The 23,288-nt window shown below is 50.6% G+C and overlaps 5 protein-coding genes and 1 non-coding gene across 6 annotated transcripts; 2 read left to right on the top strand and 4 right to left on the bottom strand.

The window, feature by feature from the left end:
• Window positions 1-144: 144 nt before the first annotated feature.
• Window positions 145-2,634, bottom strand: VE01_01093 (uncharacterized protein). Its single transcript, XM_059463328.1, has 4 exons — window positions 1,856-2,634; window positions 1,579-1,795; window positions 1,049-1,528; window positions 145-973 (listed from the first exon to the last, which is right to left on the bottom strand). Exons 1-4 carry the CDS (start codon window positions 1,997-1,999, stop codon window positions 669-671), a joined length of 1,146 nt encoding a protein of 381 aa, XP_059320054.1. The 5' UTR covers window positions 2,000-2,634; the 3' UTR covers window positions 145-668.
• A 4,980-nt stretch (window positions 2,635-7,614) lies between these two features.
• On the top strand, window positions 7,615-10,543 carry VE01_01092 (uncharacterized protein). The gene is made up of 2 exons (XM_018270619.2): window positions 7,615-7,817; window positions 7,902-10,543. The coding sequence occupies exons 1-2, from the start codon at window positions 7,758-7,760 to the stop codon at window positions 9,948-9,950; spliced, it is 2,109 nt and encodes a 702-aa protein (XP_018134411.1). The 5' UTR covers window positions 7,615-7,757; the 3' UTR covers window positions 9,951-10,543.
• Window positions 10,544-10,894: 351 nt separating this feature from the next.
• On the bottom strand, window positions 10,895-10,992 carry VE01_01091 (the record flags this gene model as incomplete). Its single annotated transcript has 1 exon — window positions 10,895-10,992. It is a non-coding gene; the product is annotated as a tRNA-Ala (tRNA).
• A 23-nt stretch (window positions 10,993-11,015) lies between these two features.
• On the bottom strand, window positions 11,016-12,795 carry VE01_01090 (uncharacterized protein). The gene has a single exon (XM_018270618.2). It carries the CDS (start codon window positions 12,729-12,731, stop codon window positions 11,220-11,222), a length of 1,512 nt encoding a protein of 503 aa, XP_018134409.1. The 5' UTR covers window positions 12,732-12,795; the 3' UTR covers window positions 11,016-11,219.
• Window positions 12,796-13,414: 619 nt separating this feature from the next.
• On the bottom strand, window positions 13,415-16,538 carry VE01_01089 (uncharacterized protein). Its single transcript, XM_018270617.2, has 2 exons — window positions 16,341-16,538; window positions 13,415-16,127 (listed from the first exon to the last, which is right to left on the bottom strand). Exon 2 carries the CDS (start codon window positions 15,731-15,733, stop codon window positions 13,502-13,504), a length of 2,232 nt encoding a protein of 743 aa, XP_018134593.2. The 5' UTR covers window positions 15,734-16,127; window positions 16,341-16,538; the 3' UTR covers window positions 13,415-13,501.
• Window positions 16,539-16,711: 173 nt separating this feature from the next.
• VE01_01088 (uncharacterized protein) lies at window positions 16,712-23,150 on the top strand. Its single transcript, XM_018270616.2, has 4 exons — window positions 16,712-17,023; window positions 17,176-17,198; window positions 17,292-22,019; window positions 22,073-23,150. The coding sequence occupies exons 1-4, from the start codon at window positions 16,961-16,963 to the stop codon at window positions 22,911-22,913; spliced, it is 5,655 nt and encodes a 1,884-aa protein (XP_018134474.1). The 5' UTR covers window positions 16,712-16,960; the 3' UTR covers window positions 22,914-23,150.
• The last annotated feature ends 138 nt before the right edge of the window (window positions 23,151-23,288 follow it).

The following is a 23,288-nucleotide window of genomic DNA, read 5'->3' as shown; positions in this document are numbered from 1 at the left end:
CAACCAAACACAATTCCTCTCGACGCCCGCTGTGCATTTTTTGCTATTTTAAGAGGTACATCTGACCCCACCCTCCTACATATCATTCGACATAGCTCAAAAGCTCAAAGCTCGCCCGTCCTCCCCATGACGACGACCCCTCTTGCCCCTCCTTCCTCCGTTCCTCCTCCTTCCCCCCCCTTCCATTTTTCGATATGTTTTTTTGAAGCTTCGGGAAAAGCCAGCTTAACTACAGCAATGCAGCGGCTCCCGTGTACTGTGTAGCCATCGCGGAGACCAGCGACACTCAAGTCGCCTTCGATAATGATGATACCCATTTGATCCCCTACAGTAGTTCTGCCTTAATGCCCCAGTCCAGCCTCCCAGTTATGCCCCCCGCCCTTTGCCAGCCGCCCTATACTCCGTCTCCGCGTCCAATCGTTTTTCATGATTTATTATTTACCATTCCGTTGTATTTATCCTCCCGGCGGGCCTTCCCAAAAATAGCCATATCCGAGAGCAGGATGCCCATTTCCGAAGCCCAGAGATAATAAAATAAAATAAACCCCTATAAACAAGCAAAAATTCCCCTCCCAAATTGCGCCTGCAATGCCATTTTGTGTGTGTGAGAACTCCAAAAAAAGGTACAAAAACTTTTATTTCCGAGGGTATCATTAACATTTCCGGTCTCAGCGCATCGAACTCGTGTCAAAGGTAAATTGGGTGGGGAAGTGCATGCTCGCCGACAGGCCGAATGGGTCCATGTCCAGCATCGGGTCGTAAGGGTCCAGCAGCTGCTGGGTCATCGAGTTGAATCCGGGTACGTGCTCGCCGGCCTGTGTTGTCCGAGGCTGCTGGCGTTGTTGTTGCTGTTGTTGTTGTTGGGGGTTCATCATCGGTGGAAGTGCGAATGGCGTAGGGTATGGTCCTGGGCCGGCAGATTCGGGTTGGTCTTGGTCGGAGACGATGTCGGTCTGAGCGTCGTATTCTTGTTCTGTGGCCACGGAGTTAGGACCAGACTCGACAGGGCTGTCTCCAGCGAACCAGAGGGGGGGTTGGGCTAGCTTACCTAGTTGTTCGATGTGATTCTGGAAAGAGGGGTAGTACGCTGCAGGAGCATCTCCGGCCCCAGCGGCGGCCTGTATTCCCTTCAAAGCCGGTCCGAGTCCAGCATTTTGCGGTCCTACCGAAACACCGAGCCCGTGGTTCATCTGCGGCTTCAGCGGCTGGTGAGCACGCTGCTGCTGCTGAATCTGAGCTTCTGGCGCTGGAGGTGTCAACACGTTTGCTTGCGCAAACCCGGGAGATGTCGAGGTTGGCGAAGAGTGGTGGGACGAGGGTGTTGGCCGAGATTGTGGTGAGGGGTTACCAAGAGGCACCACAGGCTCAAGCTTGGGTGCGATGTTCGAGTTCGATCGTCGTGCCTGGTGGTGACGGTTCATGATTGCCCGTTGGACCGTTGGAGGCATGGCCATTCCCTGGGGCATATGAGTGGGACCAAGAGAAGGGCTGCCTGTCTTTGCGCGCAATTCGGACTGGACGTCGATTCCTGTAAATAAGTCAGTACCTCCGCCTTATAATTTATATCGTATAACGTACCCTTCTCGAGCAGGATCCGCTCCAGCAGGGAGTTCTTGTATCTGAGCATGAGGCACTCGTCCGCCGCGCTTCTATGGGCGGTCTGGAGGCTGTGGAGGTTTGTCTCATGGACTCGGATAGTCTCCTCCAGCTGCTTGATGTACTCGGTACGGCGCTCACGGAAAGCCGCCTGGGCCTGTCGGTTCCGCTGCTTGCGCTCCTCGGAGGTGGCGTATATCTAAGTAGAAAGGTCAGCGACTGTTTGCCAGGCACAGTGTCTCCGGCTGGTGTTACATACTGGCTTGCGGCCTCCCTTGCGCTTGGGCTGCTCGGTATGTTCCTGGTTGGGCGGTCCGGCGTCGGCCTCGGGGGTAGACTCCATGGAGTCCACAGAAGCCTCTCTCATGTCTTCTTTCTTGTCGATCGACATCTTCTCGTCCATTGCTAGGAGGGGCAGACTTCAAAGATTGACTGGGAATCTCCTTTGCGCGACCGCCATACGGCAAAACCTTTGTAGTCTGGGGGGTAGACGACAAAGCTGCGTTAGCCAAGAGGGTGACGGCGAGTCTACGTGGGAGGTAGAAGGTAAGAGTAGAGTAGTGAGAGTAGCGGCGGTGTGTGGTAGGTTGTTCGAGCGCGTCTACTACGGGGAGTATTCCAAGGGTTTGCAGGCAAGGTGCAGAGTACCTGATCTAGACGCGTATATCCGGGGTAAGCGGTAGTGGCAGCGGTGGTGGTCGTAGTAGCGGTAATGGTAGTAGTAGCGACGATGAGATGTGATAAGTGTAGCGTAGTAGGCTGGGATCGAGTAAGGAAACAGCAACGTCTGGAGGCAGAAGTGTTTCTGTGTGTAAAGAGTTGGGTAATGAAAACATATAATGGGTGTGGGAGTAGAGGATATTCTTTGAGGCGAGAGTAGTGTAGCAGTAGTAGTGGTAGTAGTAGTGAAAGCGGATGGTTTATGTGTGTAGGGGGGGGGAACACGAAAAAGGAATTGTTGGGGGAAGGAGTTAAAGAAGAGGGGAAAAGTGGCAGAAGGCGATTGAGTTAGTTTAAAGCTGTTGTTGTTTTTTTGGGAGGGGGAGGGGAATATGTGGAGGGGAGGGGGTTATGATGGTAGTAGGGGGGGGGGTTGGTGGATGGATGGGGGGGGCAAAGGAGCAGAAAGAATAGAAAGAGCAGGGGTCTTTTTTAGGAGGTGGATGGATTGATGGTGAAGGACTGGGGGGTGGTTGTGGTAGGTGGGTGGGTGTGGTTAAGGTGGGTGCCACTGACTGGCACTGGGAGAGGGTGGATGATGGGAGTGGTGGTGAAGAATTGTTAGGAAAGAAGGGTTAAGGCCTAGAGGAGGGGACCAGACCAGGGGTCTGCGGTTACGTGGGGACGGAGGGAACGGATGGGGATGGATGGGGATGGATGGGGGACCAGTGAATTGTGTTTATTCGAATAAAAGGCTGGGGCAAAGAAAGACCCGCCAAGCCCATCTTTTTTTTTGTAGCCATTTTTTCCCCCTACTAGAGTGTACGAAGTGGTATGGTATGGTTTAACTATACGGACTATACGACTAGACGACTAGACGTTCTTAATGGGCTGAGACTACGACTGGCTATATTATACTAGGAGGCCTGTTATACTGACTGGTAAGTAGAGTACACTCGAGTAAGCGGCGTGATGTACGATGTACGATGAACGATGTATGTATGTGGACGCGGACGTGGGACATGGGACGTACGTCTAGTCGTCTAATGGTACTGTGACACCTTCTAGCACCGCGACGAGGCAGAAACACCAGAAACACAGACACGGAGCTAGTATCCCGAAAGAGGAATAGGAGGAGACGAAAGTAAAAAGGGCTGGGCTAGGTGGGTGGATATTGGCGTCTATGTTTCCGCGTGCAGTACTGTATTTGAGGGCACAGCACAGCACAGCACAGCACATACCACCATACAAAGTTACTCTAGTATGGAGTATAGTGTGTGGTATGGTCAAGGAACAGACGGCCTGCAACTTGACTCTTGGCTGCAACTCCTGCACTGACTTCTTGCTTCATGGGGAACTGATGTCCTTGCGAACGGGCTGGCAAAAGATGGCCGTGGTGCTGGTGCTTGCTGCAGGTGCTGGCTGCAAGTAGTCGGTGATCCCGGCGCCCGACGCCGTTATAAGAGTGGAGTGGGGGCCCCCATGGCGGTCGGACTTGGAGGGGCTTGGCTTGGAAGAGACGCGGAGGAGAGGAGAGGAAAGGAGAGCACTGGAAGTAGAACGAGGGATGATGATGCGAGGGATGATGTGGATGGGATGGGATGGGAGGGGAGGGGATCGAAACAAGTCCGCCACTCCGCCAAGCTAGAGTACAGACAGACACAGAGATGAGCGTAGTACTATGGTAGAGACCTAGAGACGTACATATACGTACGTGGAGAAAGAAGCCCACGATGCTGCGTCATTCGCTATGGATCCCCTTTACTTCTTCTCCAAGCCTTACTCGCATCGCCTTCGTACTTCAATTGTGGACATCTGTAGTATGATGTCCACAGTAGAAGCAAAGAGAACTCTAGTGTATGTACTTGTGCCCATCTCTCCTCCTTCCTTGAATGCTTCTGTATGCTTGACTTTTCCATACCATCCGTCATTCCTTCCCTCCAACCACCAAACCACCCACGTCGTGTCGTACCCATTCGGCGAAGGGTGGCTGTTCGGGAGAGCAGCATGTACCCGCCTGCACACTTGCCCTGCACTCTGCCTGTAAAACTGCAACAACCACCTGCAACAACCATCTAGCCAGCCATCCCATCCAGCCAGGCAGCACGATCCCATCCGTGCTCCAAACAAACCCATGCCTGCCGCCAAAAGCCCCCCTTGTGCGAAAAAAAGCAAAAAAACGCCGCCATCATCATGCAACCAAAGATTGCCGGTACCCTATCTAGTTCGTGCGTAACAGCACTACTACCCACTACCCTCCTGTATTAGTACGATGCATATCCCATCACCCATGCTCATCAGGGCCCTTCCCTCGCGCCCATGATTGGCTTTCCCCGCACACATCCCAAGGACAGGCAAGGGGCGCGCAATCGCGCAAGTCGCTGCGTCCGTTCCCAGGTCCTGCACCGCACATCGCACATCACACCCCTCATCGGCGTCTGTTCTTGCCTTGCCAGGCCAGGAAGCGGACGGACGGTCGACATGGGCATGATGAGCGGGCTAAGAAGGAAACCAGCGCTATTTCTTACAAGTAAGACAAGGAAGCCATGTAGCCTTTTCCCACTAATCCGATGCACCTTGACATGGCGCCGATGTAGGACGCATAGGGTGGGGGGAGGGGGGAGAAAGCCTTCCCTCTTCCTTTCGTCGATATACCCACTTCGTTGATGCTTCGGACCAACCGCGGACATGATGGCGGGATGGGCTCGCCAACGCACGGTACCTGGGCCACTGCTACTCACTTGGCAAAGTCCAAGAGGGCGACGATGTCTTCATTCAAAGGAAAGGCACGCCTGCCCGCTCACTCACTGCCTGTCAATCAAGAAGGAGACTCGAGGCATCAGAAATAAACTACACAGTAAACAAAAGCCGCCTCCGTTATCGCAAAGCCACCTTAATGGCCAGAACTTTAGGGGTCTAGAGTACCGTTCGTCCCGCGTTATATATGGAAGATCCCAACACTTGCTTCCTTTGCACCATTCTAGCCATACAGGCTGAAATGTGGGGTCCAATCCCTCTCCCACTCCTCGCCTTCGTTTCGACCTGCCCGAAATAGCATAATCGTCACCTCCTCCCTCAACCCAGCCCAAGCCATCATGGTGCCCGCCTCCGGACTTGCCTTACCCCCCCCCCACTAAAAAGTGACGTTGGCAAGTGCAAAAAAAGAACCGCCAAGGGCCCCCATCGCCAAGCACCACCACTTGCCCGCTTCAGGACGTCACCTGGCCATAATTTGCGCGAAGAGATTTTTGCTACCCGGGACTGCGTGAGGCGGCTATTGGCTGGGAAGAGGGGTGGAGGGGGTCAAAGGCTAGTGCGTTTTTGGCGCTGGGCGGTGCGGCGCAATGAGATGCCGTGGTCGGCGGGGTGGAGCTTACTAAGGGATGTGGGATGCGATCCTGACCCTCTTTTTTTTCTTTCGTTCGTTCGCTTTGCGCTGTGGTTTATGGGTCCGTTGGCGGTAGATGTGGAGACAGTCTGGGATTTTGAACACGCCTTCGTACTTCGAACTGTAAATGGCGCTTTCTCTTCTGGTTTCTGTGGCGGAAGTCACGGGGGAGGGGGAACTTGCCGTAGGTGTTCGGCGAGGGGTTAATTAGACAGTTACAGGGTCAATTTATACGATGGGATGTGACATGTCGGCAGTCCGGTGTCTCTGGAATTCTTCAAGCTGAGGCCAGGGACGACGACAGGTTCGACGACAGGTTTCGCCAGCTTGAGACTTGCTTCACTCGCTCGGTTAACACGGAAGAGCTCCGTGCATGCTGCAAGCTGGAGTAGTGGAACATACGAACTTTCACACGAACTGCACGCACGAACTGTAGAGTCCGGTGTGAAGAGCGATGGGATTGCGTCCTCCACCGAGAAAACTCCATACTAGGCGTGGTAGTGGGCATTATTGGATACGCCAGGCAGACTGATTCGGCTGGATCCACGACGCCTTGTTTCTTAGAATAGGCGCAGTTCAGTATCTCCTCGGAGACGGCCAGGCTGTGGGGGATGGGCGTTTCTTATGCCTCACGAGTGGCGTTTCTCCAATCTTTCCAACCAAACTCCTGTAGCAATCCTTATCTCTCCCTACAACCTTATCTGAAGCATCCTGGACTACAGATCATTGGGGGTTTGGGGGGGTTGATATCTCTAGTGCCTTATCTGATATATCTGATATCTACTACGCATGTATTAAAAGGGAGACGACACACCACCGACCCATAATGTCGTGCTTTCTTCTTCTTTGAAATCGTGTGAGAGCAAGGAAGAGTTTTTCACTCAACCAACTCCCCCTTCCCATTCCATCCCATTCCAAGCCCTCCTTTCCCTGCCTCTCCTCACATCAGCAGACCAGACCAAGACCATCCATCCAGGTTCACGCTCCCTCCCTGCCCTGCCCAGCGGAATTCGCCATGCCGGTCCTCCCCGCCCAAACATTCATCCGCCCGCAGGCCCAGCCAGATTCGTCACCTCACAGAACATGCACCAAGAAGCACGTACTCCATGTAAGGGATCCTGCTGGTCCTGCACATCCATAGGCAGGGTCGGCAGTCACGTTGGATTCTACTATAGTTCTAGTTTATACCTCAAGCTCACGTGGTCTGAGAGGGGGAACACGGCATGTTTGCGACTCGCCTTCTGCGGTTTGAGGAGGTCGAGGCCCTTTGCAAAGCTTTCAAAGCCGCATGACTTGAATCAGATGGGGGACGCACAGGAAGGTATGCACGATCCCTCCTCCTGACCAGAACCGCGGGATCATACACGGCGTTGGCAAGTGTGATGGAACACCGCCATTGGAGAGAAAGACAGACAGACAGACCTCCTCATCCCTCGTCCCTCATAATGCTATGTGCTGGTTTCTCCCTATAGCTGTCACAGGATCTGCTGTCGGCGGCAGTGTTCAGTGCGCATACCTACTCGATCGGGCCCTCTCGATGCGGCCATCGCTCGAGAGTCCGTCGCACACTGAGGACCCTCTAGACCCTCTCTGTGGCCCGCTATACTATGGTTCTTCTTGCTTAGCCGCCAAGAGTGAGCACCACAGGGGTTACATGCATTGAGATTGATGATGTGCGAGGTGTTCACTAGGTGTTCGCTCTTAGATAGAATAGTGATACCTGAAAGTGCCGAAATGCGATATAGCCAGGGCCATAAAGTTAGAACGTATCTGGGGAAAGTTCACCGGCTCTTGTTTGTATGGTGGTACTAGACTCAATGTACCTTACTCTATTTTTATTTTTATTGTCGCCTTGAAAAATGTTGTAGGTGCCTGAGGCTGCTATCACCAACACCCTTGTCGCTAGGAGCTATGACCACACGTAAACAAACAAGCCCCCCGACGAATCTTATCTTCGGACACCTTAACTCCTCCAATTAATCCCACAACCCCACTCCCAAACCTTTCCAAGAATAGCCTGGGAAGGGTAATTCTATTTCCATCACTGCAAGTGTGTCCCTATCCAGAATATCCAAACTTTTTACCAAACCGAACCCATCGCAAAGAATTCGCCATGTCCCCTCTTCGACGCCGCTCGTCGAGGATTCGGGGGAGCAAAAACACCCCTTACAAGGTAAGCAAATCCGTTTGCGGCCTTCCTTTCACGCACCACGGTTTCCACTTTCAACCATGCTGACCCAACTGTGCTGCCACACAGAGAAATGAACCCACCTCCAATAACCTTGCACCGATTGGTGAGCAGGAGGGAACCCCCAGCCGCGGTGCTGCTGCTCGCTCGACCTTCGACGTCGTCGAAGCTTCACCGCAAGTTCCCAACACCCCGACGACGGCGGGACGTATCAAGCCTCCGCGCGAAGAGATGCACCCGAGCAAGAACCAGCAAAGCACTACAAAGAAGGAAGACGAGGGTATTAGACATGGCTTCACTGATATTGGGGCGAGAAAGCCGGAGACACCGTCGAAGCTCAACATAAATTCGTCGTCGGAATTCGAGTTCAGATTTGCGAAGCCAGCCCCTTCCCTGGGTCCTGAGGCCCAGCAGATGATGGATGAGATCCGTGAGGATGCTCGACGCATCAAGGCAGAGCTTGCTGCTAAGAGAGACGAGGAGATCGCTATGAATGGGGGTGACATCCTCGGCGTACTTTCTGGACGAAAGTTTGCGCAGCCGAAGGGCAAGGCTGGTCGATATAGTGATGTCCATATGGCGGAGTTTAAGAAGATGGATTCTATTGCTGCCCATCCTTCTGCTTTCAGAGCCCAGCCTGGACGCATCACACCGGTTGCAAAGTCTCTCAAGCGAACCCAGTCGAAGGCAAACCTGGCTGATCGAGATGTCAACCCTGCCAAGCAAACCACACCACTTGCCAAAACCCTCAAGCGCACCCAGTCAAAGGCCAACCTGGCTGACCGAGATGCCAGCCCTGCCAAACAGACCATCAAGTTGGTTCGACCATCGGTTTGCCCCGATAATGAGGCTCCAGCAAAGCGTGCTCGCCAAATGGGTGCTCGTGATACGTCATTTGCCAGACCAAGCTCGAGGGATGCTAACATGCAGCCGCCGAGCAAGCCATCAACGCCGACTACTGGACGTACCGCGAACTTTTTGAACTCGCTTTCTACCCCAACACAGTCTTCGCTTGCACGTGCTGCTGGCATTAAGCAGGATGGTACACCTCAGAATGTTTTGCGTCGGTCTCCTTCAAAGATCGCTTTGACGCCCGGGCTCGTCAAGTCTGCTACCATGAATAACCTGTCTAGCCTCTCCAGGTCGGAATCTACCCACAAATTCACCGACAAGATGAAGTCTATCCTTCGTCGTCCAACCGCTCATGCGGATAATACTATGCCGCCTCCGCCAAGCTCCATTCCATCATTGATGAAGAGCCCTAGCAGGGCAAATCTTCGTCAGGAGATTCCATCTGCACCAGCAACACCTACGGCCAAAACCCTCCCTCGTTCAAAGAGCACTAAGCATGTCAACTTCACTCCCACCACTGCCACGAAGAACGAGCCCCACCACTCCCCTACACCACTCAAGTCCAACATCCCCCGCTCAAAGTCCTTCGCCAACCTCAACTCAGTGGCCTACCCCACCCTCCCATCGGCCTCCAAATCTGTTACCCGCCCAACCGAGAAGCAACCCGAGAGCACCATCACCTACCCCTCCCTGCCCCAACTCCCCTCCTCCCCCACCCTCTCACGCACGCCCCTGCAGCCCATCGCAGTCGTCCCAGCTATCCCCGCCGTCCCAGGCGTCTTCACCTTCACCAGCGGCCAGACCATCAAATTCGGCACTCCCCCCGTGCCACCACAGCAGCGCAACCTGGGCACGTCCCCAGGACAATCAAGCATCCGCCAAGTACGTTCCAGCATCCTCCCTCCCACCGCCATGCCGGGCGCATTCCCTGACGCAGACAAGGAGAACGAGGCACCTGCCATTCCGCACGGGTTGGCGAATAAGAAGCGTGCGCGCGCTGCGTCGCCGGATGAGATGGATGTGACGGCGCCGGAGATGAAGAAGAAGAGGGCGCGTGTTGCGGAGTCTGCTGATGAGGGGCAGGAGGAGCGCTCGCCGAAGAAGAGGAGGGGAAATGTGATGGAGGGGGAGGTGGAGACGATGGCGAAGAAGATTGTGAAGGAGCAGATGGCGCCGAAGAGTAGTATTCCGAGTCCGGCGAGGAGGGCGGGGGGGTTGAGTTTGAGTAGGCTTAAGATGCTTGCTATGCCGAAGTCGAGGAGATAGGCTGGCTGGCAGAGATTGGATTGGCAGCAGCAGAACGGGTTTGTTGAAGTTTGTGCATGGGGCGTATTGATATGGCGTATGTATGTCTCTTTCATGGGATGGGGGTGGGTTTGGTGTATAGGGGGGATCTAGTGTGTGAAGAGCTCATCACTGGATTTGGTATTTGGGGTTGGGGGTTTGATTTTATGTACGAGGTTCTTTTGATTCTTTGTTTGGAGTAACTCTTTTTTCGTTTTCTTTTGGCTTTTTTTTTTTGAGTTTAATGTGGGATGAAAACAAAATGAGAGGGGTGGTTGGTTGGTGTTGACGAGGTTATTATTGTGTGTTGGAGTTTTATTTTCGCAAATGGATTTTTTTGTATGAGGTTATATGGGCTACTCCATGGGGTTTGGAGGATCTTATCTTACTGCTGTTACTAGACAGACTTGTTGATTCTTTTTTGATCTTCTTGTTTGTGGTTTTTGTAGTTTTGAGAGTCTCAATTGACGGTTGTTGAATGTGCCTGTCCTTCGCACCTTCCCCCACTGTGAGAAATTACGTATTTTGGTTCGCTCTTTCCGTCAATAATGACACTTCTTCATGATTTCAGCTAGAGATAAGTTAACGTAAGGTCTCCTCGTGCCTTCCCTCGTGTATTGATTGGCTCGTTCGTTCCTTCCCTTGTAGGTCCGTAGCATCGTGCCTTCCTTTTGTGAGAAGTCGGCGGTCTGGGTCGCTCCTTCCTGTTGGTGACAATGGGGGTAATTTAAAAAATAATGGCTCCCTGTGATGAGGATGGGGAGTTAGATATATTAAATATTATAAAAAATACTAGCAACGAAGGCCTCCCGACACCCTCCAAAAAAAAATGCTGTAGCATGGGTATTGCGTCTCTCTCAGTCTTTGTTATAATATAAGATTTGTGAGGTCGCTTATTTGACAGGCCAAAAAAATGACAACAAATGTGGAGAAACGGCGAATCGAACGCCGGACCTCTTCTAAATCGTACTTGATCAGATGATCAGGTGCTAAAGAAGCGTTATACCACTAAACCATATCCCCTTTGAATTATATCAGGAGTTACTTGGCAGGGTATATATATATTTTTAATTCTAATATTCATTTATATAATATGCGGCGATGTTGATATATTTGAACTAGATGGGTGCACGCTTTTGTATTGGATGTGATTTTTTGGCTCGTAGGGGAAGCGCCTTCCGTTTGTATCTGGCCTATGGGTCGTTCTTGCCCTTCCATCCAGACCTAACAAATAAAAAATAAAAAGCCCATTTAAACCATCATTAGGGAACCCTCTTCCCCTTGTTCACTTCGCCCTCCTGCTGTCGCTCTTATTCCCCTCATCACTGTTGCAAACCACATCTTAAATCTCAACACCACTCTGTCCATGAAGCCTCTTGACAGCTGTTTCTCTAACTCGACGATCTGCGCCTGCATCCGCGTCACCACAGCATCGGCAGTTTCTTTCTGCTCTAAAGCGATTTTAAGACTAATCGCAAGCTCTACCTGCGAGGCTTTTAGAAGGACTTGAGCACCAGCAAGCTCGGCATTCTGCTCTTCGTTAGCCTTGAGGTTGTGTTCGAGGTCGGCTTTTTGATTCTTGTCGACCTTGCGGCTCGTTTCGAGATCAAGCTCGGTTTGCTGGAGTAACTTCTTTACAATAGAAAGCTCTACCTCCTGTTCTTCATTGCTCTTACGGCTATTAACAAGCTCAACAACAGTCTGGTCCAGTGTCGTTTGGACGTTAGCAAGCTCTGCCTGCTGTTTCTCAGCAGTTTGAAGATTGTTTTCAAAATCGAGCCGGGTTTGCTTGAGTGTACTTAGGGCAGCTGTAAGATTTGCCTCCAGTTCCACATTAGCGTTGCGGAGAGTTTGAAGGTCGAGTTGAACTTGTTTGATTCTGTTTTGGGCGTTATTAAGCTTTGCAATCTGTTTTTCGGTGGCGACGTGGCTATCTGATAGCTTAGCCATGTTTACTTTGAGTGTAACTCGGAGACTATCAAGCTCAGTCTTCTGTGCGTCCCTAGCTTTGTGGCTCTTTGCAAGGTTAAGCTGGGCCTGTAGGATTGAATTTTGGGCGTTGGAAAGCTCTGCCTTCAAGTTGTCACACTCGCTACGTAGATGTGCAGTGTTTCCTAGCTCAATTGCGTGATGTTGCTGCAAGGACGCTACTTCTTGTAATAGTGACGCTTGCCTCGCCGCTGCTTGGACGAGACCATGCTCTAGATTATCCGACTTTTTGCGCGCAATTGATTCCTCTGCCTCTAGCTTCTCCATTCTGACGAGGGAGCCTTCCAGTTTTTGCATAGCCTGGTCAAGGTCTCTCCTTTGACGAGCAAGCTGGGATCGTTGTTGCTCTACCTTGTTATGTAAGACATCCTCGTTCTTAGCGGCTAGTTCTAGATTTTTCGATTGTTGTGCGATTTTGTTCTTTCTTTCTCGAAGCTTCAACTTCAAGTCGTCGATAGTTTGAGAGTCATTGGCCAAGTTCGCCTCAGCATCGTCGATTGCGTCTTCCCACGCCTCCATAACTTGACTAGCTTGGCCTCGATGATAGTCGTTGCAAAGACTTAGCTCTGCGAGTTTTCTGAGACGATTCTTAGCATACTTCGGGCGCTTTGTTTCCCTTTCATCTAGAATCATGCAAATCTCTCGAATGTTTGCGTCCGAAATGTCCCAACGGCATCGTTTGTTAAATTTCGTTTTACCGACACAAGTCGCTGAGTTGCTGTTGCGGCCGATAATGTTTAGGACGCTGTAGGGATCCCATATACGCGAAGACATGGCATCGATTTCACGTCAAGTTTTGTATAGCATATATGTATGAGGAAATAAAGTATAGCATTCAAGCACTATATCTTTGGGGAATTGAAACATATGTAGTTCCTCTATCTCTCATAACTCTAGGTGTGTCGTGTGCTGCAAGGCTGAAGCTGCGCCTCAAATCCAACACGAACAACTGGACCCATTGGCTAACTAGCCCAGTTGGTGGTTGGCCTAGTTGGGCCAGAAACATATACGAAACACCAACAGCTGGAATCCTAAAAACAGAAAAAGTTAGGAGCGACCTCAGCACAAACGAGAATGAAGTATCCTGTGCCCTCTGCCATACGCGAGTCTTAATGATGTTTATGAAAGTAACTGTCACATCGACCATAGACTCAAGAAAACTAGGCATCTCGTCCGCTCTGCCATACATAACCTTGAGATCAGTGGATTAGTGGTCCCCCCTGTGTGATGGCCCTCATGGTCATGATGGCTAGTGGTACCTTGGGACGAGCAGAAAAGAGGGAAACGGAAAGAGAAAGTAAGACACAGGAAACTGGACGGGGACCTTGAAGGGTCCGTAACCGATGTGATCACGTGCCGGCAGATTCGAAGATTTAGCGTGAGGTAGTGGGTGCGTAAAGCAGCAACCACGCCCTGGTAAATTCAGCGGCTCCAACCCCAGGAAGTGGCTTTATTGTATAAATATTATCATGTGTCATTAATTAAAAGCAACAATATAATGTCTGCTAGATTATATATCCCAAAGGTACTCATAACCATTGGTTTCAATCCTCCTCCTCTTCATCAAAGCACCGTTTCCTCTTCTTCGGCCTGTTCTGAGCCGCCATCGCCCGCAATAGCACTTTATGCTCTTGACCCCAAGCATACAACTCCATATCATTCCCATGGACACCAATATTATTTCCCCCCTGCCTCTCCCTCGTAGCGCGTCTCACCCTAGCTTCAAGCCTAAGATACTCCCCAGTCAGCAAGCTACAAAGGGTATTCCTATATTCCCAGCCAAGTGCGTGGGGATCCAGTTGTCTGGAATTCTCCATGTACACCATGCACATGCGCGCAAACTCGGAATGGTCGCGCGTAATAGACATTCTATTCCTTCCCTCGCGCAACTCCCTGGTATCAGGGACGAAATTGCAGTACTCCGCCAAGCAACTGAAGCTACAGAAGCGTTCGAGGCAGTAAAGATGCACATAGCCAGCGCAATGATACGGGTCCAGATTTTCATTATTCTGCTCGTCGAAAGCGACGCGGAAATGCCCGCTGGGGATCGTGCGCATTTTGACGGGGCAGTCTGTGAATCGGCATTTGTTGGAGATGGTTGTGGGGTAGCGGCTGTTTGAGTCGGAGGGGACGCATTGGATGAAGAGACTTGGGTTGTTGGATTTTAGGTTGTCGGTGCGTGGGAATTTCACGATTAGGTATTCTAACATCTCCTCGCTTGTAAACGTCATCCCGGGTTTGAGTTCGCCGAAACCGTTGTAGCGGAACCTGTGCCTGCCATCGGGGTTGATGGTGCCCCAGCTCTGTGGTGTTTGTGCGAGGGGTTGGTAGTACTGTGTCGGATCGAGCTCGATACGCCTGGCTGTGCGCGGGTTGACGTTGACTCCCCCATTGTTGACTTTGACCTTCCGGGGAACTGGAACGGCGGTGCCGTTGTTGGTCTTGAGGCGTTTGGCTGAGGGTTTCTGCAATATCGGGGCATAATTTGGCACTGGGATATATTCCTCTTCTGCTACTCGCTTGAGCGATCCCTGGGGCTGCTGCGAAGATTGAGCAAGGTACTGTCGTAGTGGATGGAGCTCGGAGAGCTCGTTGATAGTATCACTTGATATACCTTGGCTGATGGGAGGAGGGCTGCCTTGTTGAGGCTGGGTGGTATGTGGTATGTCTTGGTTGATATAAGATGCTTGTGCTTGTGGAATTTGAGAATGTTCAGCGAATCCTGGATTGTATTCATTAGTGACACCGAGATTCGTTTCATGATTGCTATTGCTGATGTCCGTCTGATTCTGGAATGAGGGCTGTCCTGGATTGTGCTCGACATAGGCACCGGGATTTGTTTGATCGCTGGTGCCGTTGTTCGCCTGAGTCTGGAGTGGGTGCTGTTGTGGAATGTGTTCACCATAGGCACCGGGAATCGTTTCATGATTGCTGGCGTCGTTACTCGTCTGAGGCTGGAATGGACCCTGGGTAAATAGAGACCAGATCGGGTCGCTTGGCGATGGCAGGTCCCATACATCATTGTATACATCTCCCAGTAGTGGTTGTGAACTGTTGGCCGCGTTGACAACATCGACGTGCTGCTGCTGATTATCCCAAGAGTTATCGGAAAGAAGCTCTGGCGTCTCCTTTATTATGATAGGCTGTTGTTCAGTGCCACAGGAGTCGTAGTTATTGAAGGGGGACGCCGTTGGCTCATTTCCTGTGATGGGCTGCTGCTGAACACCCCAAGGGTTATTGGATGGGATTTGTGGTGACTCGTTTCTTATGCCGGATTGCTGTTGAATATCCGGGGACTTGATGAAAGGAGGGCTCCGTGGTACCTGTATTATGATGGGATGCTGTTGAATGTCCGATGAGTTATTGAGGGGAGATATTGGTGACTCGCTCCTTATGGCGGGCTGCTGTTGAATATCCGGGGAGTTATTGGAAGGAAGCCTCGGTGTCTCATCTCTTATGAGCAGCTGTATCTGTGAATTAATAAAGATATCTTGGTTGAAGCTCACATCCTCCGTACCTTGGCGCTCTGGGTCAGTATTTCCGCAACCTACACCAACGTCGCATGCATCGCCGAACAGCCCCAAACCATCGTCATTCGCGTGAGCTGCATCGCTATCTGCCTCCAAAGTGAGGCCAAGTCCAAATATATGCTGCTTTGGAGAATCCATTGAATTTCGACCAGCGAAATCCAGTTTGCAACCTGTTTTGACTTGAAGAAGAGTATATCGTCGTGGATTTTCGACGAGCAGTAAGAATATGCAACACAGTAAGAACATAAAACAGAGCAAAAATATACAACAAAGCAAATGAGAGGCACATGCGAACTTATATACATATTTGCCTTTGAAAAGCGTCCATTGTCTCACGGTCAAAGAGGAATGCTCGAAGATTAATAAAGCGAAGACAACGACAAAGCAAGTAACAATGGAATTATAATTATCTCTCCATTCGGTATCTACAGCTATTGGCTATGCATAATAAAGATAGTTTTATCCATTGGCTGTGCCACTTTGACAAGCAACGAGAATGAAAGGTAGAGCATCAATGAGGAACAAAGGTAGCTGTAGTCACGACGACATTGGTAAAGCCACACCCACAAACCTGGAGCCCATACCGTATTTAGGCGGCCGTATCAGAATCAGAAGCTATTTTTACCAAATGGAGGGTTTCCTGTAATGAAAGTTAGAAAACCATCATAATTATGAATTTAGAGTAAAACGCGTTATTGGACGACTTGATATCAGAAGGTCTCCAAGTGTGTCATCAGCAAGCCCATAGGGCCTTGAGAAGTTACAGCATGGTATTCATCATTTGGTCAGAGGCTGTCCAATGCAGTCCATACACGGGGATGCCCCATTTGGATAGAAAACAAGTGCGACTTACCGACAAGATGGCCCTTCGAGGGCTTTGACTGCGACACGCGTACAACATGAACTTGATCAGAGCGAAGAAAAAGCTGCCTACAGTTTGAGTGAGCCAGTTGTGCATCAACCTGAGGCGAATCTGTTGGGACCGCTACTACACAACAAGGACGAGCGCATCGTGCTTTTTTGTATGTAAAGATTGGGAATTGAAAAACGATTTAAATATGCGGTTTAGCTTTTGTTGTTGATCCGCATTGGCGCTTAGGTAATCCCTTGGCCAGAGGCGCCGTGCGGCCCGCAATGGATCGTCATTATCGGCCTGATTATCGAGGTTGCATCCACACATCAGGCTCGTATCTATCCTGGGTCGCGCGGGCAAGGCTAACTTGTCAGCGTTCCTGAGACAGAGCACGAACAGTAGATTTATCACTTCTACCGAAACAAACTTGTTCTATTGTTACACCGTGCCTCTTTAAGCTCTGCTTATCGATCTTTTTTATCCATTTATTGAGATTGAGCGCAACACATGGGCCATCCCACCTGCATGCGAGCTACATTTGGACCGCAACTTGCGACTTCGTGAATGGTGCCGGTTTCCGTATGACCTGCTTCTAAACAGTCGACCGAGGGCCACCCACAATGGACGCAGAAGATAACCCAGAGCTGCGCGCCAAACTCGAGGAGCTTGAGCTCGAGCTAGAGGTATGTCTCACAACATGCTCAATCCAGAGCCACGAGCCACGAGCCGCCTTATTGAGTGCGGGGATGTGTATAATGTTTCCCACTCAGCTTTTGTTCACTCAAACCATTGGCACATTACATTTGATTTGGTACATGCTAATAGTTACCAATAGGAAGGGGATATCACACAAAAAGGGTATGGTCCTGTTCAACGAAGCTTGCGACACACGAACCAGTGCTAGCTTGGAGCCATCGCATGGCGCATTTGCTGACATTTCCCGTCTCTTAGATACCAGAAGCGCCGAACGCAATTACTGGCTCAATACCTAGGGCCTTCATCTTTGGCGGAACCAAGGGGTCTACGAATCCATGCGCCAGACGATTCACCCCGCCGCACAAATGACGGCTCTCGCCATGCTTCGCTCGCAGCGCCCAATGGCGGCGACTCGGAGGGATACCAGCGATATTCAACCGCATACAGCGATTCACCCGATATACCTGCTCAATCGCCTGCCAGAATCCCTTCTGGCCGCTTTGAGCCACCCCCGAACACCTACCAACCATATAGTGAAGAGATAAAGTCTGAGCTCTCACCAAACCCGGAAACCCGGGGAATGACACCCATTGATTCGCTAAATATCCCCAGACCACCCATGCAGGCACAAGAGTCCCTGTATCTGGATGTTGGTGGGAATCCATTTTCACCTGGGCCCTCTCAGGGGTCAGCTATGTCGATGGCGTCTGGTGCGAACTATACCTATAATGCAGAACATCAAGAAGGGTACCAGGAGCAACAACCCCAACAATATATTCAGAGCCAGGCAGGAACACTGATGTACGATCAATCCCATAGGGGGACAATGTATGACGAAAGCCAGGGTGGAACTATGCTTGATGCTCAGCAGGTCTATTTTTCAGACTTTGCAGGCCAACAAGCTTATGACAACCAGCCACAACAACATGCTTATGCCGGTGGAATGCATAGATACTCAGTTAGCGAAACATTCTCTCCTACGGCAGGTGTGGCCCCGCCAATGCTTACAGCCAGTGATCTCCCGCCTCCAGCGGCTCTTGACTACCAAATGCCACTCGAGCCGCGAGATGTACCCTTCGCGGTATACGATCCTCATGATGGAATTACCCCTATGTCGAAATTCGATAACATAGCAGCGGTGTTACGCCATCGCAGCCGAACCACAGGAAGAGCACCAGCGTACTGGGTACTGGACAGCAAAGGAAAAGAGATATCGTCTATAACCTGGGATAAGTTGAGCAGCAGAGCGGAGAAGGTAGCACAGGTTATCCGAGACAAGAGCTCACTCTATCGCGGAGATCGCGTAGCTTTAATATACCGCGACACGGAGATCATAGAGTTTGCCATTGCCCTCCTTGGCTGTTTTATTGCCGGAGTCGTCGCAGTTCCAATCAATGATCTCGAGGATTATGTGAAGCTGAACACTATTCTTACGTCGACCCAGGCACATTTGGCACTTACCACCGATAACAACCTGAAGGCGTTTCAAAGAGATATAACAGCACAGAAGTTGACCTGGCCTCGCGGTGTTGAATGGTGGAAGACAAACGAATTCGGCAGCTTTCATCCCAAAAAGAAGGACGAAACTCCACCATTGGCTGTACCTGACCTGGCATACATTGAGTTCTCGCGGGCGCCGACTGGAGACTTGCGCGGAGTGGTTATGAGCCATCGAACAATAATGCATCAAATGGCATGTTTAAGTGCGATACTGGATACTGTCCCGTCAAACACAGGTGGCGACACATTTAACTCGTCGCTACGGGATAAAAGCGGACGGCCAATGTCAGGATCGAAGTCAACTAAGGGCGACATATTATTATCATATTTGGATCCTCGACATGGTATTGGGATGATAATGGGTGTGCTGTTGACTGTATACGGGGGTCACACCAATGTTTGGATAGAGCGGGCTGCGGTTGAGACGCCAGGGCTATATGCTCACATAATTACCAAGTACAAAGCTACCCTAATGCTAGCAGATTATCCGGGGCTGAAGCGTGCGGCATACAATTACCAGCAAGATCCGATGACGACCCGAAATTTTAAGAAGGGCATGGAACCGAATTTCCAGCACGTCAGGCTCTGTTTGATTGATACCCTCACTGTGGACTGCGAATTCCACGAAGTTCTGGCCGATAGATGGCTGAAACCTATGCGCAATCCTCGAGCACGAGAACTTGTAGCTCCAATGCTTTGCCTACCTGAACACGGTGGCATGGTGATCAGCATGAGGGATTGGCTTGGAGGAGAAGAGAGGATGGGTTGCCCTTTGAGCCTGGAGGTAGGCTCGGAAACGTCATCGATTGATGAGAGACATAAAGACAAGGCTGGAGAGAAAGAGAAAGAGAGAATTTCTGGCCAGAACGGTTTTGGTAGTCTCATTGGAGGAGGTGCGACAACAACACCCACGGAGAGGAAAGAAAGAACTGAACTTGGAGAGGCACTCTTAGATCGTGAGGCTTTGAAGACGAATGAAGTCGTTGTGATCGCGATTGGCGACGAAGCTAAGAAGAGAGGAAACGAGGCTGGCACAGTCCGCGTTGGTGCCTTTGGTTACCCGATACCAGACGCAACTTTGGCAGTAGTGGACCCCGAGACAGGATTATTAGCATCCCCTCACACTATTGGAGAGATCTGGGTCGACTCGCCGTCTCTTTCAGGGGGTTTCTGGGCACTTCCAAAACATACGGAGCAAATATTCCATGCTCGACCATACAAATTCGCCCATGGTGACCCAACGCCAATGGTAATTGAGCCAGAATTTCTCCGTACCGGCTTATTGGGCACGGTAATCGAGGGAAAAGTATTTGTCTTGGGATTGTACGAAGATCGCCTTCGACAAAAGGTTGAATGGGTTGAGCATGGCCATGAGATTGCCGAATTCCGTTACTTCTTCGTCCAGCATATTATCGTCAGCATTATGAAGAATGTGCCAAAGATCTTCGATTGTTCAGCATTCGACGTATTTGTTAACGACGAACATCTTCCAATTGTGTTACTGGAGTCACAGTCCGCCTCAACAGCACCGACCACTTCAGGGGGTCCGCCGCGTCAGCTCGATACTGCATTGCTCGACTCATTGTCCGAAAGATGCATGGAGGTTCTCATGCAAGAACACCATCTTCGCGTATACTGCGTCATGATAACCGCACCAAACACGCTACCCAAGGTTTTCAAGAACGGCCGCCGGGAGATTGGAAACATGCTTTGCCGGAAAGAGTTTGACCTTGGAAATCTGCCCTGTGTGCACGTCAAATTTGGCGTTGAAAGGGCTGTTCTTAATCTTCCAGTTGGCGTTGACCCGATGGGAGGCATATGGTCTCCTTTGGCGTCACAGACTCGAGAGGATATTCTCCTACCAGGAGAGAAACAATACTCTGGGTTCGACCCTCGCGAAGTAGTTATCGATGACAGGACCTCGACCCCGTTGAACAACTTCACCAGTATTGTTGATTTGTCACAATGGCGCGTTGCCCGACAGGCTGAGGAGCTTTCCTACTGCACCATTGACAGCAGGGGCAAGGAAGCTAAGGGGATCACTTGGAAGAAGTTTGACACCAAGGTTGCTGCTGTGGCCATGTACCTCAAGAACAAGGTGAAGGTCAGAGCAGGTAATTGCTTGATGCTCATGTATACGCACTCCGAAGACTTCGTATATGCAGTTCATGCTTGCTTCTGTCTTGGAGTAACGGTTATACCGATGGCACCACTTGATCAGAACCGGCTCAGTGAAGATGCGCCAGCAATACTCCATATAATTGCCGAATACAAGGTTAAGGCGATTATAGCCAATCAGGAGGTGGACCACCTTCTAAAGCTGAAAGTTGTCTCTCAGCATCTGAAGCAGTCTGCTCAGGCACTAAAGATTAGCATGCCGCCTATTTATAATACGACAAAACCCTCCAAGCAAAACAGTGGTTGCAGAGATCTTGGTCTAACAATGCAACCGGCATGGGTTCAGCCAGGATTCCCTGCCCTTGTGTGGATATACTGGACGCCTGATCAACGTCGCCTGGCTGTTCAACTTGGCCATGATACGATTATGGGTGTTTGTAAAGTGCAGAAGGAAACTTGCCAAATGACTAGCTCGCGTCCCGTTATGGGATGTGTGCGTAGTACGAGTGGCCTTGGCTTTATACATAGTATCCTGATGGGTATTTTTGTTGGCGCGCCAACTTACCTTCTATCACCAGTAGAATTTGCGCAGAACCCTGCATCCTTATTCCAGACTTTATCTCGGTATAAGATTAAGGACACATATGCGACTCCTCAGATGTTGGACCATGCCATGGCTATGATGCCTGGGAAAGGATTCGCCCTGCATGAACTGAAGAACATGATGATTTCTGCCGAAGGGAGACCACGCGTTGATGTGTTCCAGAAAGTGCGTTTACACTTCGCCGCCACAGGGTTGGATAGGACAGCCATCAACACGATTTATTCGCATATTTTAAATCCGATGATAGCATCGCGGTCATATATGTGCATCGAGCCCATTGAGCTTTGGCTCGACACGAGAGCATTGAGGAGAGGTTTGATCTACCCAGTTGACCCCGACTCGGACCCGAAAGCGTTGCTGGTGCAAGACTCGGGCATGGTCCCGGTATCAACGCAAATTGCGATTGTCAACCCAGAGAGTCGCCATTTGTGCCACGATGGCGAGTTCGGTGAAATCTGGGTAGTGTCCGAGGCTTGCGTGAAATCCTTCTATATGTCAAAGGATCTGTTTGACTCGGAACGCTTTGACGGAAGAACTATTGATGGAGATCCAACCGTCCAGTACGTGCGGACTGGAGATCTTGGATTCTTGTACAATGTTAGCAGGCCGATTGGGCCCAATGGCGCTCAAGTAGACATGCAAGTGCTATTTGTACTTGGAAGTATTGGAGAGACGTTTGAGATCAATGGCTTGAGCCATTTCCCCATGGATATCGAGTATTCGATCGAGAAGTGTCATCGAAGCGTTGTCTCGGGTGGCAGGTAAGACTACCTTCATAAACTTAATTATGTACAGTTGCTAACTCTTGAAACAGTGCTGTCTTCCAAGCTGGTGGACTAATTGTTGTCCTGGTTGAAGTTGCACGAAAAGCCTATCTAGCATCTATTGTCCCCGTCATTGTCAATGCGATCCTCAACGAGCATCAAATTATTGTTGACATTGTTGCCTTTGTCAACAAGGGAGACTTCCCTCGCTCACGACTTGGAGAGAAACAGCGTGGGAAGATCCTGGCATCGTGGGTTACTCGAAAGATGCGTACAATGGCCCAGTTTGGCATTCGAGACGCCGATGCTGCCCTAGACAATGTCAACGAAGGCGCCGAGCCGCGTGCAGATGGAGCCAGCGTGCGGAACAGCAGTATCATTGCGAGCAGCCTTCGCAACGTTGAAACTGCGCCTCAGTTGATGGAAGTGAGTGAAGCAGATGCACAACGTCAGAGCTATACCACATATTCACCGCCGCCGGGAGTTGTGGAAATGCCGGTCAGCGAGTACAGGGAGATAGGTATTGCGTCTGCTGGCCCGAGCGAAACTACACCAACAGAGGCACGGCCAGACGCTAGTATGAGTGGCAACCCCGAGACTTCGTCAGCAGCGGAGTATGGCGAGGCCAGATTCGGTGGCCCAGAACGCCACCCATCACCAATGCCTCCACAGCCAGGTCCAAAACCACCAGCTTACCCACCACCACCGCTGCCTGCCTTGGGAGAGCGTAAAAGGGACACCTGGACATTGCCCAGTCAGCGCCCAGTCTCCCACGCTGGATCGGGCAATGAAGGAATATTAAAAGTTGCCAATCCCACCACAGAGGATGATTGGGGACAGGAAGCGATGATGCATATGAATCTTGCTGGACAACATAGAGATTTGGAGTAAAGTTACTGCTTACGACTTTGACTTAGCGTTAGACGACACCGAGGGAATCTGGGATAGCATATGAGGAGTTTTTTTGGTATGGTTTTGTGTATATAGCCAGTTATGAGCGATTCTATACCAGCTCAGGTGGGGATGATGAGCTTAACTCATGAGGCAATGAAGCGCAATAGATATTACGCTCTACCTCTTACTGAGGGAGCATATAGTTCTCGAAAATAAGAAATCATTGATTTGTATATATTTTGAAGCTGATTAAATAGCACACATGAGACCCTTGAAGCAGACGGGAGAGCTTTTGATTTATGAGAGCGGCACGGGTACAGTATTTACCTTAAAAACTGTACCCGTGCCGCTCTCACGCGTTGGTATGGGGAA

Source organism: Pseudogymnoascus verrucosus (assembly GCF_001662655.1).
Source record: "Pseudogymnoascus verrucosus strain UAMH 10579 unplaced genomic scaffold scaffold_3, whole genome shotgun sequence".
In the NCBI taxonomy this organism is placed as follows: domain Eukaryota; kingdom Fungi; phylum Ascomycota; class Leotiomycetes; order Thelebolales; family Thelebolaceae; genus Pseudogymnoascus; species Pseudogymnoascus verrucosus.
This window is presented reverse-complemented; position numbering and strand designations above follow the sequence as displayed.